At 45.8% G+C, this 17,289-nt stretch overlaps 1 protein-coding gene across 3 annotated transcripts in view; it reads right to left on the bottom strand.

Annotated features, from left to right (window-relative positions):
• Positions 1 to 3,756: 3,756 nt before the first annotated feature.
• Positions 3,757 to 17,289, bottom strand: part of AMOTL1 (angiomotin like 1) — an 82,027-nt gene continuing 68,494 nt past the window's right edge. For 2 of the 3 annotated variants that reach the window (XM_069883393.1, XM_069883394.1), the window contains 6 exons: positions 12,586 to 12,735; positions 10,484 to 10,674; positions 9,051 to 9,176; positions 6,953 to 7,179; positions 6,015 to 6,284; positions 3,757 to 5,604 (listed from right to left, as the gene is read on the bottom strand). In XM_069883393.1, coding sequence (XP_069739494.1) covers positions 5,501 to 5,604; positions 6,015 to 6,284; positions 6,953 to 7,179; positions 9,051 to 9,176; positions 10,484 to 10,674; positions 12,586 to 12,735 — 1,068 coding nt within the window. In that variant the 3' untranslated portion in view covers positions 3,757 to 5,500. The remainder of the gene's footprint in view (positions 5,605 to 6,014; positions 6,285 to 6,952; positions 7,180 to 9,050; positions 9,177 to 10,483; positions 10,675 to 12,585; positions 12,736 to 17,289) is intronic. The other variant, XM_069883395.1, reaches the window with a different exon arrangement.

Below are 17,289 nucleotides of genomic sequence, written 5' to 3'. Positions count from 1 at the left end.
ACAGCTTAAGGTCTGGATGAGCATTAATCACAGTGGGGACGATGACAGCTGCTCGTGTTTTACTCACCTTCTAGATGGGTATCGCAGTTCTGCACATTGCGCCCCGTTTTCTCGATTTGCTTTGGTCTGCAGAGAGGGGGTGTTACTATTTTCAGGCTTGTGGGACCACAGGGCTCCTCTGTTTTAGTACCGAGATTCAAGGTGAGGTCCATGCTCAGTACATTCGTGCAGCGCCAGCACGGGATGCAGATCAGCACCAGCCTCAGGCACGTTCCTGTGCTTTGCTTTCCCCCTGAGGCTGCCGTTTGAGCAGCACTCTTCCACCATGGGACAAGGAGGAGTGTTTCCCAAATTTTCATGATCTCTGTAATAAAAGCTACAGAGCTGTAAGATTCTGGGGTCTGAGGTCCATGTGCTCTTGGTCTCTTGAGCCCCCACCGTTACAGGCTGATAACTGGGAAAGGCAGCCCGGCACAGACCCTGCTGGGTACCATGGACCCACTGGGGCTCTCCCACCCCCTCACTATGTGTTTTATGGGTGAGCAGCTCATGTGTCACTGGGTACCCAAAAACCTGACTAAGGGTGGTCCAGGAACACAGTGGGATGACCAGATCCAGCCTGGTTGCATCCAGACCCCAGACTGGGTATCCCGATGGCAAGCAGACACCTGGCAGCATCCTTCATGTCAGCACTTTATCCAAGTTTCGCTGCAACATGCCTTAAGTCCAGCCTCAAGCTGTATTTGATGACGTGAGAAATCACAGCTTTTCCCCAAAAATACACCTCCCCATGGTTTGTATGTCTGTTGCTCTACAACGCAGGGAGGAGAGACCCTTGAGTATGGTAACAAGAGATGTCATAACTATAAGGACATAAATGAATCTATGTCCATATATTCACTTGGATGCAGCACTGAATCCAAGTGAATCCTGAAAAAGTCTCATTGTTTTGGGGGGGACTTAACTCCTGATTTTTGAATGCTTCTAAATGGAAATTTTGTGAATATTTTCAGCAATTCTGAGCTCTCTCTCTATATACGGCAAGTAAGGAGACCACAGCCCGATATTTGGGATCATGCAGTAATCAGGGATTTTAACATTTAAATAAATTGACTCTGGATGTTTGCTTCTTTGCATGTTTTTTTTTCTCTGAAGTTAATATGCAAAATATACTTAACCTGTAGACAGCGTTACAGTGATGTTCTCGTTTTTCAGATGGAAGTTCTGTGGCGAAGGTACAATCCAAAAATGGGATAAATCCCATCCTTGTTATACCTGAACACAGCTGGCCATGAGGCTTTCCCCACATTAACACTGGTTTTGCCTCTGCTGGTTTCTTTTCTTCTGTGGCCTTAGAAATACAAGCTAAGCCCAAATCTTGCTGTCAAACCTTGACTTGAAGAAAGTTGAAAACCCCATCTGAGCAACCACCAAACTTTTGTTATTGGTGGAAAAGACCCAGGACGCTAAAAAAACTTCCACCTGCCATGTCTTGAAGACAGAGGAATCAGATGGGTCGGGCTGACCTGTGCTCACACAGGAACACAAGGTGCCAGGATGTGAGTGAAACAAAATGCTGCTTGAGTTTCTGCAAAAGCCCTGGCTCTTTGCTGACACACTCCTGCCCAGGCCACGTTGTTTTTTTAACGTGTGCGAGGATCTGGGGAGGGGGGGTTGGAACAGGCGGAGGAGAGCCCATAGGGCAGAGATGCCCTTAGTGGCTTTCATGCCTTTCATGCCTGCAGCTCCCTGGGACCTGATTCAGGAATTTTCTAACAGACACTTCCCAGAACATGTGAGAGCCTGCTGAGCCAATCTCCCTTACTCAAAGCCAGACATTGGGGTAACTTTTTCTCCCCTCCCCCTGTTTATTTCAGTTGCATAAGCAAACATAAGTGCAGTATTTCCACTGGGCCAGAGCATTCCTCCTGCCCGCAGAGCACCTTGAACTGGGATATGATCTTGATTTCTTACTGAGGACACTATAGTAATTAAAAAATACCTAGATCCGCAAGGTATTAAGGTATCTCACTCCCACTGATCCAACTCCTCTCAAGCAAAGAAGCCCCTGACCTAAGAATACTAAATCATCTGAAGTGCTATTCTTAGTGGGAATGTAGAGCTAAAGACCTTTAGATCATCACCAAAGCATCTCATTAACTTTCCACCCTCATTTCCTGCAGGTGAAGATGATCTTGCTAAAATCCTGCTCTTCTTCATGGGCAAAGCTCTCAGTTTGACCCTTTGCTTTGCAGACCCACAGATTTCACGCCTGCATACACCCACTGATTGCACCTGCTACAGGGCCTTTCACAAACTGCTATGAAAAACAGAGGAGGTGCAACCTCAAAGTGCCCGAGGTATCGCTTCTTAGCCTCAACATGCTGTTTGCAAAGCTTGGAAAACAGTTGTATAAAAAGCCCTCTCTTCTTAGGGACTGAATATATTCACACTGGAAAAGTGAGAAAAGAAACATGTTTAAACGTTTATTATATACAATATTAAGGCACAAGTTTAAACAGCAAAGAATAAGAAATCTTTGGCTGACCAACAATATCAATATTTGCTGTGGGTGACACATAATGTTCATTTTCCCACCTATGTACAAATAACCCTCCAGCTGTACAACACTGTACACCAACTTCTCTATACAACCAACGACAATAAAAAATGACAGTATTTTACAACTAGTTACCAACGTCACCTGGAATGGCTACAGCACAGTTTCCCAAAACATAAAACAGTTCAAAGAGCTGGGAAAACCAGCAAGGAGTTGCACTGCTCTGCTGAGAGGGGCTGATTTACAGCAGTAGTGCTCCACACAAGTCCTGATATTACTTGGGCTGGGGGGAGACCTGCTGCTTCTCCAGACCTTTCCTCCAGGAAAACTAACATCTCTTGAGTTCAACACAGTTGAGGAGAATCAAACATTGAGTTGGAATTCCAAAAGCAAATGAGAATTGCCTACAACATGACTGATTGCCTACAAACAATTTCCTATATGGGACCATGAATCTGGGGCAACATAGGTTGTAAACGCACCTTGGGATACCAGAAACTGGAGGGACTGTGGTCTCCACAAGGAGGAGGAGGAATAGTGCTGTACTCTAGCTCTGACTTGGAGAAGCTGAGCTGTACAAATACTACCAAACATAACCGAAAGCCACATCACACACGCTGATCCAACGCTGTTTCTGCTGGATGCTTAGCTATCTGCCTGTACACAAATTATTAAAGTTTCATCAAAAGAAATAATACAGCCGGTAATAAAACACTTAGGGACTTCCAAGCACCTGGGTATCCTTATTTCTTGGAGAAAAAAGATGAAATGAAATGAAACTAAATGAAATGAAATATTCACCATCAATTTACTTGCATTTGTCTTTCTCCTGCCCTGCTCCCACCACAGACACTCAAGGAAGGGCCAAAGAGGTGGGTCAGCGCTGCTGCCATGCATGAGCCCAGCTTTTATGCAAACACTTAACAACCTTTAAATTAACTTTAGAGAAAAATAAAATTATTTTACAAGGCATATATTAAGCCACATAACATCTTCCAAGGGTTTTACACATTTGGTTTCACAACGCAAAGCTGCTAATACTCGAAACACAGTTTGCTCGCTCACACAACGTACTTACAACTACTTAACAAGTGCAAAAATCAGAAAGAGGGCGACACTGACGTATGTCTAATTCTACATACACGCAAAAATAAGTGCATAGATTTAACATAGCAATTTTGTTTTGATTTTTAAAAAAACAAAACAGTATCAGCCAGGCAGTATTGTGCACAGGGCTCTGGCCCTTGAAGGCTCTGAGGTTGCAAGGACTTCAGTTTTCAGTGAAAGTGGAGTTTAAAGTGCCTGGTATTTTCAACATCAAGAAATCTAATTAGACACCTACAGGAAGGGGTGACTTTGTGCCAGCTCTCAGCACACAATAACTGCCAGCACCCATCACCTTTCCACTCTAAGCAGGTTCACATAAAAGACTATCACCCTTTTTCCCCCAAAGCAAACTTTCTCCTAATGTCACTACAGTGCACCACAAGGTTCAGAAACCACAAAGCCAATGCAAAAATACCTCAAAGAGGAAAATTTCCCAATCAGCATGTGCAATGCCTGAAGCATATAGTGTGCCATGACTAACACAGCTGGTGTTGGCCTTCTTACAGTTTCCCCCTCTTACAGAAATCGAGGACTAAGGTGAAAACGAGAAATGTTCCACCCTGGGTAAAAGAAAGTGAAAAGAAACTGCAGCTCAGCACAGAAAACAGATGACACACATGCTTTGTTTGCTTTGCTTTCCTGTTAAACCCTTCCTGACCTGATCCTACACCCCTTAACGCCCAGTCCCATTTCAGCTTGAACAGCAGGCTGCAATGCTCCAGGAAGGGAAGTGGTGGTGTCACCATCCCTGGAGGTGTTCAAAAAACATGCAGACATGGCACTTTGGGACATGGTTTAATAGGCATGGTGGTGTTGCGCTGACAGCTGGACTTGATGTCTTTTCCAGCCTTAATGATTCTATGATTTGGCTGTACCATAAACACACTGAATCTGCTGCTACTATAAACCAGTGCATGCTTTAGAGGCATTTTCTGATTTCACATGCAAGCACAGATTAACTTCACTGGAAATGCATCCACTCAACCTCCACTTCTAAACAAGCCTCTGCACTGCACACCCTTTCCGGGAGCTGCCGGGATCCTCCCCCACCTTTCCCTCCTGAAACCTTCCCATCCTTACAAAAGGAATTGCTTCAGCGGGTTCTCCTCCCTGTCTCTTCTTTCATTGTCTGTGAGAATTCCAGCCAACAACAGTTCCTACCAAAAAAAAGAAGTCCTAGCAAGCTCTGAGGTTGCAAGACATGAATATTTGCATTGTAAATCCAGCTCCAAGAGTAATACTTGTCCAGCCAGGAAAGAGGCATCTGATCTGCCTGCCCAGGGAAACCACACCACTTCAAACAAATACTTACAAGAACCTGTCATATACATCTACAAATCAATTATTCACCAAAATTGCACAGTGAATACTTTTGACAAATTAATTGATACTGAGGATGATGCAAGTTTCTTCCAGGTTATTCAGACACTCCCTCTGCCCTCAAAAGAGCCAGGATTTCACTCCCTGTCCTGGCTGCAGAGAGGCAGGAAAACAGAATGGCAGTTTGCACTCAGTCTATAATTTCACTACATTCTCTTTACACCAGAAAATGTAGTTTCCTTTTCCCTCAACAATCCCCTTCTCGTGCCACATTCCTTTTCAACGCCTCTTTCTGCTAGGAAAATCCCAGACGTTCATTTCATCACTCCTTTTCAGCATTCTTGGCTTCTCACATGGTCCAAAGTCTAACATATCAGACTCAAGCTTCATTTAGGGCAAAAACTTTCTCTAACTTTCTTCAAACTCTCAGGGTTAGTTTTTAAGCTCAGCACACTGAGGACCATCTTGGACCTGGCTGTATGCACACAAAACCCCAGAGATGCCATCCTCTGCTCAGATGAGGACTTCCATCATGTCTGTATCTGGAAACTCGGGCTTGTGGAGCAGGCTGCTTACTTTGACTTTGCTATCAGGCAGCTTCCCGTGGCTTGAGTTCTCTGCAACAAGAAGAGAAAGTTGGTCTTCAGCTCAAATTCAACAGTAAATTGTTCCACGCAAAATATAAAATCATTTTTTGGGGGTGGTGATAGAACACATCTTAACTGTATACCCTACATACTGAAAGCCAGATTTGATCAGAAGGCTGAGAACACAGCTTGTTGAATTCCCTTGCACAATGACAGTGGGTGTGTTGGTGCACACAGAACTCAAGGGCAGGCATGATGATAGTATTTAAGAGATATGGACCAAAGCACATCTTCAGCTGTGTCCCAAGAGAGAACAGGCATTTTGGAAAGGTCGACATCACCATTAGAGTTAGGCTTAGGCTTAGGCTTAAGGTTAGAGCTGTCCCTGCATAGAGTTGTCCCTGCACAGAGTTGTCCTAGACCTGTCTTACAGCACTCACCCAGTTTCTCGCTGGCCACTCGTGTCCCTGGGGGCCGTGGGACCGGGCTATGTGACGGGGTGGTGCCCAGCCGTCCACGGCCAGGGAAGGAAGCGGTGGCAGGCCAGAAGAGTTCAGTGCTTTTGTCTGTCTGGGTGCTGCTGTCTTTGCTACCTGTCTTCGTGTGGGAGGCTGCTGGCACCGGGACTGGCATGCAGGACAAGGAGGGCAGTGGAGGAGGTAGCGAGGGTCCAGATGGGTGGTCATGGTGCTCCTTCCCCAAGAGCAGTCCTGAAAACACATGGTGGTCAGTCACAACTTGGCTTGAACACAAATTCTGCACTCCCATTCCACCCTGGAGCTACAAGGTGCTAGTCTGAATAGATCTCCAATCATTTACGTTGGCTTAGCTTTTCCCCTTGATGTTGCCTGTTGCTCTTCTCTTGAAATCCAGATGGTACTTTCCTACTGAACAGCCTTTTGAAAGCAGCTGCCCCTTCCTGCATCCCCTTCCGTCCATCCATCCCCGCAGCACCTACCCCTGTCACAGCCTTGCACACCTCCTCACCCTCATCCTACATGGTCCCAAACCACAGTCCTGCACTCATTTTCCTATTTAGCCACACTATGCACTCCTGTTCAAAGGGAAGCTTAACCTCTTGATTCATTTTAACAAGGCTTTTTTCTTAGGCCAAGTTTGTTGTCTACTCCCATAAAGCTGTAAACATCATCTGTTTGTGTCTGGGGGGGGTGGCGGGATTTCACCTAACTGTGGCTTTCTATAATCAGTACAGAACAAACAAGAGGATTAAAAATATAATTAAAATACAACGCAAACCTAAAAAATTACTTATTTTTTACTTCAACAAAAGGACAGACGCTCTTTCCATGGAAAGCACTCAGAAAGTGAGCTGTTGGTGCAGTGTCCACCATGGCTGGGGCACTTTTGCTAAGCTTACCTATGCTTCCCTTCCAGATCTTTTCTTCTTTCTTCTCCTCAGCTATCTGGTTGCTGGTGAGTGAGGTCTGGCGCGAATGCACACCCGTAGCAGCAGCGATAGAGGGGACGGACCGAGCTGGTCGCAGGCTGGCGCTGTCAGCTTTCCCTGGGTCCTTCCGTGACCGTTGCTGAAGGACCTTGATCATGGCATCCTTCTCAATTATTTTTGCATGGAGATTCTTTATTCTGCCAAAATATGAACACTGTGCTTACAGGAATGGAAGAAGCGTTTATACAGGCAGCTCTCCCCACCCTTGGCCAGCAGGATGGGTCTCCAGGTATATGCCCTGCTGCTCTGTGCCCTCCAGTTTTGAGTGACTTGGACAAGGTAGTTCCCACCAGTTCCCTTGAGGATAACCATGTACTTTGAAATGGAGTGTTTCTGGCTATTAAGCCAAAACCAGGATTTTTTTTCAGCAAGGTTAATCAAACTTTTCTGTTGCTGCAGCTTTGCTAACCCAGCAGGAACAATGAGGGCAGCTACCTCCACCAGAACACCAACATGCAGGCAATTTCCACCTCTGTAATACATCAAGGCCAAATTTGGAAACACTTCCTTGGTAGGCTGAGTTAAGCCCATGATTCGAGTCTGTTGTTAACGGGAATAAAGACCTGCTGAAGTGAGCAGAAAGGTCCCCTTTGGTTTCTCTAACAGCTGGGCTGGGATCTTCTCCCTCACTGCTGCAGAAACAATCAGCACATGCTGTGTAGAGCCAAGTAAACCTTGCTACTTCTCTCATACAGATCCCAAAGACTCTCAAATAAGAAAAAAATTAGATTATCTGAGACTTTTCTCCAGGAATGATTAACAGCAAAACATACCAAAAGACTACAAAACCACATTTAAAAAAAAAAAATTGTACATGTACAATAAGACAGCCAGATGAATATTAGCTTGACTGCAGTGTACAATAGATAGTCCAGTGCAGCTGTATTTTGTGAACCAGTGAAAGCTGAAATGCTGCAACTGGAAAACTTACATGTACGAGGGAAGTAGCTAGTAATTTCATGTTGGTGTTAGTTTTCATAATCAGATGTCTAATTTGCAATGAAAACACAACGTCCTAACCTATCTTTAATGAAGCCAATGGCAAAAGTCTATTACTTCACTGGAAGTTGGATTAGTTTGCATCTGTGAGAGGAAAACAAAACCCAAACCCAGTAAAAGCAATCATCGGTATTTTCCACAAGCAACAAATACACTTTTTTATAAAGGCATCTTCAGACCAATGTTTTTGTAGGGGAAACCAACACTGAAGACAGATTTTAAATAGTTTTTCAGTAAACACCCAGAAGAATACACAAACTTTCTCAAGGGATTTTTTCTCATCAAAAGGCCACTTTTCACGAATTAAAAATGCCCAGATTAAAAATACTGCCCAAGTCTAATGTTCATTGAAATACGTGGCCCCAAGTACACTTGTGTGCTGAAAACTGAGAAATATCTGCAACGCCAAACATCACTCTTGCTGACTGTCTGTGCCCCAAAAAGTTTATTTTGTATCTTCTACTACTTTTAAATGCATCTTTTTGGTGGTGCCCACGGTGCTAAATTTTGCAGGTTTGTTCCTAAATGCCAATGTGACCATCACAAAACTTGGATGTGAGAAAGGAAACTTAGTGTATCTAGAAGGTGCAACAAGCAGGCAAAGAGTGAAGAGCAAAGCAAAAGCAAGCCCTCATGTTGCTGGTTATGTAGGAGTGGGATTACAACTCCATCTTTTATGACCAGATGCTCTTGTTTCCAGAGGGGGATTTTCACTGAGATTAAACAAGCATTCAGCTTCCTCCCATGCCAGCTTTTAATAGTGGAACACCCTCTCTTTTGTAAGAAGGTCGGTTTTGGCACAGAGAAAGTCTAATGGGAAGTCAGGGAGGAAGTTATCTAATGACAGCAACTCTTTAATCCCTTTCTTAATGCTGAAGAGCAAAACTAAGTCAAAGTGAAACTAAGCCCTTCCTTTCCAGGCATGCACGAAGGAACAGAAGGGCATCCTGGTTTATCTGAACCCAGCTCAAATCGCACAACAAGCAGGTATGGCACAACAGCCCCTTACGTGTACTCCATGTCCTGGCATCGCCGGTTGGCTTGCACAATCTCCTCCTCTTCCTGCCAGCCCCGCACCTCCAGCGCGCTCTCACCGTAGCTGCCATTGCGTGAGTGGCTCGGGGCCGAGCCGTCCCTGGCAAAGCGGTTCAACATGGTGAGTTGGGCTCCTGAGACTGCAAGGTGGCTTTTGCAAGTGAGACTGGCACTTGCATAGAAAACCCCAAGCCCACGCTTGAAGAGCAAGCTAGTGACAGTTGTCTGTCAAGTAGATGGCCATCTGGCATTGGGTTGCCTTGCTGAGGGGTATTCTTGGCTTGGGCTTAGTAATTTACACTATTAATTAAATGGGCTGATGGAACGGAAAGCACACTAAAACTGTGGGTGAACCCCATGGGGTTAACAACTATTATGAAGGACAGGGTCAGACATGAGAGGGACTCACTCACCAGGGAAATGGTCCCAAGCTAACAAGACTACATTGCAAACAAGAAACAGAACTGTATAATTTGGAAGGTGAAAAATAGTACAGGAATTGCTGCCTAGACTGCAGTGCAAAAGAATAGGACCATCCTGAACAATGCACTTAACCACATTTCAAAGGGAAATCTCATTTTAGGATTTGGCTTCTAGGAATCTGGAGTGAGAAGTTAAGTTATTCCATCCTCCTCATCACTGAAAAGCCTTGCAGCAGTTCCTTGCATGCTTCTGGGCACCACACTTCAACACAGACAAACTGGAGACAGTCCAGACAAATGCAATGGGAATGGGAAGGAGTTTACAGTAGGATAAGTGAGGAATAGCTGAAGGAAGTAAATTAGCCCAGGCCAGGGAAGATACAAGAAGGGAAAGCTGCCTTTCAGTATTTACAAGGCTGTTACAATGTTGAGAGTGATCTATTGTTCATCATGTACACCTGGGAAGGACAAGAATCAATTGAGGTAATTTACAGTAAAAAGATTTACCTTAGCTATCAGGAAAACCCTTTTAACTTGAAATTTAATGAAGTGGTGAAAGAGGGGACTCAGGCCACAAAACTTCCCTTGTTACAGGTTTATAAAACTAAGTTCAACAACCACACTGCAGACCATGGGATGGATGCAGCCACATACCAACCCTCCCTGCTTGCTCCCTCGGTGTGGTGGGGAGGAGCTACCTTACCTATGCTGGGCTATTTGGTAGCCCAAGACTTTGCTGTTGAGGCCATTGCTTGGGTCTGGAGCTTGGATTTGATAAACTTTTGGACCTGGTCAGAAGGGTAGATCTTGTCTTAACTGATTGTCTCACTGGCATGACACCATGGAGAGGTGCGTTAACCCTGGCGATGCGAGTCAGCAGGGAAAGGCAAGCATAATACAGCCTTAAGGAAATATCCCTTCCCTATTATTTCCCCATGCTTTTCACAGTGAAGAGAGCTGCCCTCTTGCAGCAAGGCCATCTTACCTCTCCGTTGCAGCTGTGGCTGCGGCATTCATGGCAAAGTGCCTGATGGTACTCTCCTCCAGGTACTTCTGCTCCCACTTGGTCATGTCAGCTTCCAGCGCCAGGATCCTCTCCTCCTTCTCCCGCACCAGCTCCATCAGGGCCGGGGCATTGTGCTCCGGGAGGCTGCTCGCCTGGTAGCTGCCCTGCCTCTGCCGATGGAAACAGTGACAGGTATTTATTCTCTGCAGGAGCTGCTGACCATTCTTTTCCCCACTTCTCTGGAGCACTCAAACACATTCCCATGTCTTCTGACAGGAACGAGTAGAAACCCCAGGTTAAACCCCTTAGGCTGCAAGAGGACAGGCAAGTAGACCATGTGTGCAATGCCAGCACATGCTTCTCTGGACCATGCTGACAGAAGTAGGGATCAGCTGCTCCCTGGATGTGCAGGGATTTCATGGGACAACTCAAGACAATGGAGAAAGTAGGAAAAAAGGCTGGTAGGAAAAGGAAACAATAAAGCTTTCAAAGATACTCTTCTTGCTGAGTATTCATCCCACAGCTGGGCAGTTCTCAGCGTGGACAGGCAGTATTACCAGAGGGTTTATATATAAAAGTAGAAAAAAAAAAAAGTGACGTGTAACCTAGTTACAGGTAACCTATCTAAAACAGCAGCTGGGAAAATACTTTGGACACAGATTTACACCTGCAGCTTCTGGCACATTCGTTCTCATGTGCCCTCAGGAGATGCTTTCTGTGGTGCAGGTAACATTCGGACCAGAGGGGAAGAAGATCCCCAAGAGCTGCAGGGTGACTCCCTGTTTACAGCACCTAAGCAGCATGGGTAGCTGCCCCAAGCTCCTCTCACTGCTGGTAGAGCCAAGGATGGACATGTAGCCCTCGGCTCAGCAGCAGTTGGGTGGGATGAGCCCACACTAGGGGGAGTGGCACGAAGCTCTTGGAGAAGTCAGTAGAAGTAAATGTTTTTTCCACTAAAAAAGAGATTTGTTTCATTCCCCAGTGCACAGTATAGTGTTAAAGTGGAAACTGTGTCTTGGGAGCACTGACTTCTTATCCATGATATATCATGGACTTCCACGTTCAAAGCAGTTCTCTGGCACAGTACCAGCCCACCAGAGTGAGAGCTCCAGTGGTCGTTTCCATTTTCCAGACCACATTGCTTCCTTCTAGACACTTATCTCTCATTGACGGGAAACTAGAGATACCAGGGGAAGGCCGTGGCTTTTGCCTCTGGTGCAGTAACAATGTGTTTGGAAGCTGCTTTCTGGAAGCGTAATTTGGAACAACTCTCAGGAGCAATTGCTACAACTCTGCTCCTCCAAAAATCAGCACTGACACTTTCAATATTGTCAAATCTCTGGCAGGAAGGTAATATTTTGGAAGCGTGGTCCTGGTCTGTAAACGGCATCATGGGATACCGTGGGCGCCTTTCATCTGAATTTTCACTCTAAACCTCTACCAGTCCTGAATGCTCAGCTTGTAACACTAAGTCAAAGGGATTTTTTTTTGTCCTAGCTCATGCATCAGCGATAACGTAGATCTGCCATTTGAACCTGATAACCAACAAGCCAGGTACAGAAGAGATTCTGTTTCGCTGTCTCCTCCTGCTGACTCTGGTAAAAAGGAGAAAAAAGCTCTTTTTTTCTGTGATGAGAAATTATTTCAGTAGATACAATGTTGATAACTTAGAGAAGTAAAAAGCCAGGACCTCCCAGCCCCCCACAGCAGGCAGTGTTTGGCTGTGTACGGCAGCCCCACTGCGGAGCTACCCCATCCTCTGCTGGAAACTGGGAGCTAGAATCACATAGTGGTTTGAGTTGGAAGGGACCTTCAAAGAACATCTAACTTCAACCCGCCTGCCATAGGCAGGGACATCTTCCACTAGACCAGGTGGCCCAAAGCCCCATCCAGTCTGATCTTGAACACTTCCAAGGATGGGACTTCTACAGCCTCATACAAAAGAAAGGCTCAGGTGGAAAGCCCAATCATCTGAACCCAAATGCAAGGTGGCACCTGGCAGAGCTGCAAGCAACCATTCCTCTTTAAAGCAACACTGAAGGCCCAGTGCTGGGGTATTGCAGAGACTGCCCCGTCCTCACCTGCTGCATCCGCAGTGAGTCCAGCTCCCGTTCTAGGCGTGTGCGCAGCCGTCGCTCCATCTGCTCCCTCTTCTCACAGGCTGCTTGCAGCTGCGTCAGTGCCTGCTGCAGCTTCTCCACCTTCTCTACGTAGGCCTGCTTCCTGCGCAGCTGTGGGGGACAGGGGGTCAGCAATGCTGGGGCGCACCACACTCCCACCCTGGGCTTCTGGGAGGGGTGGGCACAGCACAGCTTTGGCCATTCGCTTCACAGAGTTTCTCCAGGGGAAGGACAGAGCCCCTTTGAGGGGCAGGGAAAGAGCACAGAAGGCATCACTGAGGCAGCTCTACCCCTTTCAGAGGGAACGCTGTCCAGATCTTGTACACGCTGGGGATCTGCTAACCATGAAACCCTCCGGCCATTTCTGAGCAAGAGCCATCATATTGGGGATACTCTTCGGGTAAGCACATTGGCTGGCCTAAGCTAAGAGGAATCCTGGTGGGTTTTATCAGCTGGTGACACTCAGCACATTCTCTACACCCAGAGGCTCTTTTTTTCAACCCCACATATCTGCTGAATGCAGGTGGAGCAAGTGGAGTGCCAGTGGATGGAAGCAGTCCGCCTGTTCTATCCTGCCCACAGGCTTGGCCACACCGATGTACAGATGTGCTGGCAGCTAAAGCCGAGCCTTCCTTATGTATACAATGCCATTATTGAAGAGCTAAGCATGACATAAGGATTTTGTAATACGGAGTTCATGGTTAGATTGCTGGAGCACCATACCCCAAAAGGAATTTGCAAGTGGACTGCAGAATTTCACAGTGCTTAGTGGCTATCTCCACTTCTTCTGGCCTCCTACCATGCCACTGGGCACTCTGACACCACAGCGTATCGTGATCAGCAGCAACTGGCCTGCCTGAGAGCCCCTGGGGTGAGGAGGCTGCAGACACTGGTGATGCTGGGCATCAGCTGCGCTGGGTGCTGGGACGGGCATCAAAGCCTGCGCTGGAACCTGACTCCCAGGCAAAATCTGGCACCGAGAAGGGGCAAGCTCACTCCAATGCCTGGCAATGCCAGGTGCGCTTGGGTGTCTATGAGCAGTCCTTGTCTCTAGGGAGCATGGACACTGACCCAAAAACTCACCCATGGGACTGCAGCAGTGGGGTCTGTTTGCCCAGTTACCCTCTTCTTCCCAACCACGGCTCTTCACAAGCATGACTAAATTTACCTTTCTAAAGAAATTTGCCTTGTAATGGAGAAAGCAACAGTGAAACTGAAACTTCAAACCTTGAAAGACCTCAATGATCCTCAAAAGATCCCAAAACACTCTTGACCTTTCCCCCTGACTCAGAAAGGGAAGGTGAATTGGTTTGAATGCTGGATCATGCAGACTGCTAAGCCTCGGCTGAAACCCATCTGCAGCCTGGGGATGCTCAAAGTCATTGCCACAAACACTAAGATTCTCTTTAGGACTTCTGGTCTCACTCATTTATTTGTACATTTGTTTGAGACCTGAAGCTTTTCAGAATCAAAACAGGAGGCAGAAAAATGCATTAATGCCAGTCAAAACTGGGGAACTAGAAAGAAGAGAGGCTGAAGAGGTGCTGTGAGCTGCCAAGCCCAGGGTCAAAATTATATTCTAGTGCCTACCTCTTTTTCAACTATTTAAATCACTATTGAAATTAACCACAATGCGCACTATGATGTAGGAGTTATAGCCACAAAATATCTGTGTCTGAATACCTAGAGGATGTAGTGAGAAGTCTGCTGCCTTGTTCCTAGCCTTGTGGAGCCAATAAACACCAGTGCTGAGTTCCTCTGTGGAACTCCCCCTCAGCCAGTCCCCTGCTTAGCCCAGAACTCCTCTGCTGCAAAAAGGTTGCTTTTTTCTTTCACTTGTGTGATGCTGGATTCACCTTGATCCTCTCACACTGATTACACTGATAATAAAATCACTTTTTCTTGAAATTCCTCTTCTGCCACCCTAAATCCCTCCATGTCACAGGTGTACTGAAATACAGGCTTGTTCATACAGCAAATGCAAAGTTTGGCCTAAACACACCTCTCCAGCTAGAGCCGATGACTGGCAGCATGACCTCCCTACCCCTGCTGTAATCTGGGCTAACACTTACGGCTCCCGGGGTGCTTCATGAAAATTAATGTGATTATAATACCACTAGTCCTTGACAGCAGCATGAAGATTGCATTCCTCGGGAGCTCACAGCTTGCCAAGACAGACACAGTGGTGGCTTCTTGCTGAATGTGCTATTTTGGGAGTAGAAGGTGCCCGTGCCATCTCCCAGCCACCTCAGCATGGATTGGAGAGGGGAAGGGCGCTCCCCCAGGGTCCCTCCTCAGCAGCAGATCTCATCTGCTCCCCCACATCCTGCCGGGTGCTGAAGGTTCCATCTGTACAACAGCAGCCACAATTTGGCTTTGCAGCAGCCCTGTAAACCCCAGAGTTCACACGCTTGTGCATGAATGCACCTCTGCCCATGTGGGTGGGGCAATGCATACACGTCCACTGCCTAGAAAACAGTTTTATTGGAGATAGGCAAGTAGACAGTTCCCGCATTCATGTATTTATAGGGATGTTCTAGAGCCAATTATGAGTTTGTTCTCCCGCCTCTAGATTCATAAGCAAAAAATTCACCCACACATTTAAAAAATGAAGTATAAAATGTTGTCATTTAAATTAATGGGCTTGTCAGTGCAGTACGTATCTGTAAGGCAGGGAGACCGCAATAAGAAATACATGACACTAAGCTCCACTCCCTCATAGACGCACAGACTCAAATATAAAGAAGTTGGATGGCACTTGGAGAGATACCAGTCTATCGTCCTGCAGCATGGTAGGATCAACTCTACTTAAAACTTGGCACATGTCTATATAATCTGCTTACAAAACTCTCCAGGGGCTGGGACTCCACAGCCTCCCCCTGCAAACAACTTCACAGCTTATTTTCCTTTACTGCCAGAAAACTTCTACCCTAATGCGAAATCTGGCTTTCTCTTATGCAATTTAAGCAAATTACTTCTTGTTCTGTTTCCAAATTGTGATCTACTAGAGCAAGAAGCATTTAATGAAACAATTCACATATTCACGCGATCAGCAGACTTGCCTGAACATTGCCTTTGTCCCAAGGATTAGGAAAGCATAGAAGAAGAGCTAAGGCTAAAAGGGGATGTTCCAAGCAAATAAATTTGAGTAGATACAAGAAGGTCTTGGAAAAATATCTGCACTAGGAACATAACTCCAGTTTGAGCTACAGAATTTCTGTTCTATAGATGAGATTTAAGTTAAAGACTGTAAGAGTTGGAGAATCCACTGTTTCCCTAAGCGGGTTGTTTCAGTGTTAATTACTCTATTTCCAGCCTGATTTGCTCAGCTTTAGCCCCCAAACACTACATCTTATTATTCCTTCTTATGTTAAAGAGCAACATTTAATCTGGCTGACAGCAATCCCTTCTTCATGTCCATGCACACGGACTGCAGCTCAGCCACCTTTTCACTTCAGTTGTTCACAGCAAAGAACAGCTTCCAGGCTCCAAGTAAATTTTACAGCTGTTTTCTGAACCCTCTTCAATTATCCAGTCTTCTCTCCAAAGCATGGACCAGACATACAATTCCAGCAGCAGCCTCCTAAATGACATGTGGTGGTAATACCACTTCCATATCCTTGAATTAAATCCTCCTATTAGCAGGCACTCAGGACAATGCAGATTTACATAGTACAATATCTTATGTTAATTCAGCTTAGTTGCTACTGCTTATTTCTCAACTCTTGATTTCAAAAGCTTTTAAACTTAATTACATTCTGGTGGCAGAAGAAATCTGAGTGGATTTACAAAGGAGTGCATGAGGTAGAGCTCTGTTAATAATGATAGTCATTTTATTTGAATGATTTTGTTTCCTTCAATGTATTCAAAAATACAGTAAGAATCCCTGCTTTAAAATGAAGGTTCAAAACTTCAACAATATCTGCTGCATATGTGTCAAATTCAGCTCCAGTAACACTGGAGACTGTTGAGAAGGTGCTCTGATTTAGTGATGAAATGGGCCAAAAGACAGGGGCAGGGAGCACAGAAGCCTGGGCACAGGCTGGCTGCCATGTATTAATTGCACTTCTGCTGAGCTGCATGACTGCCTTGAACAATTAAAACATGGTAGCTGGGGTAAAATTCATTTGAACTCTCCCTAGAATGAAACAAACCAGTTAAACACTACCAGGTCAACATGAGTTTGCTCAGATTGAGGGCTCTGACAGACAAACTCTGACAAATACTGTTTAATCACCTTCACCTGTTGTCACCCCTGAGATCTACCATGCCCTGGGCAGGAGGTTACCACCCCTGTAACATCTACCATGGGCTGGGCAGGAGGTTATCAGCTTTTTAGAGCAGAACATTTGCCCTCTCCTCAGCTCCACTAGTTCACAATGCAGGATCTGAGCTCCAGTATCCAGAAGACAAATATTTCTGTTGAATGACTTGACTAGAAACTGGCAACTACAAGGCTCTTCTAGACAGAGCCTTAGGGCTGCAAATGTATTTACTACAACCCAGTAGGCACAGGGTGGCCTCTTACACCACTTGTCTGGAAATCTGCCTTTATGCTTCTGCAGCCTTCACCGGTTTGTATTCAGCAAGTCGATGTTACATGCCAGTGCCACACTGACGAGCTGTGGAGCAGCCAGGAGTTAAATGTATTTCTTCTCAACCTCT

This window comes from Phaenicophaeus curvirostris, chromosome 1 (genome assembly GCF_032191515.1).
Source record: "Phaenicophaeus curvirostris isolate KB17595 chromosome 1, BPBGC_Pcur_1.0, whole genome shotgun sequence".
NCBI lineage: Eukaryota > Metazoa > Chordata > Aves > Cuculiformes > Cuculidae > Phaenicophaeus > Phaenicophaeus curvirostris.
Note: the sequence above shows the minus strand (reverse complement) of the source record. Positions and strands in the feature narration are given on the sequence as shown.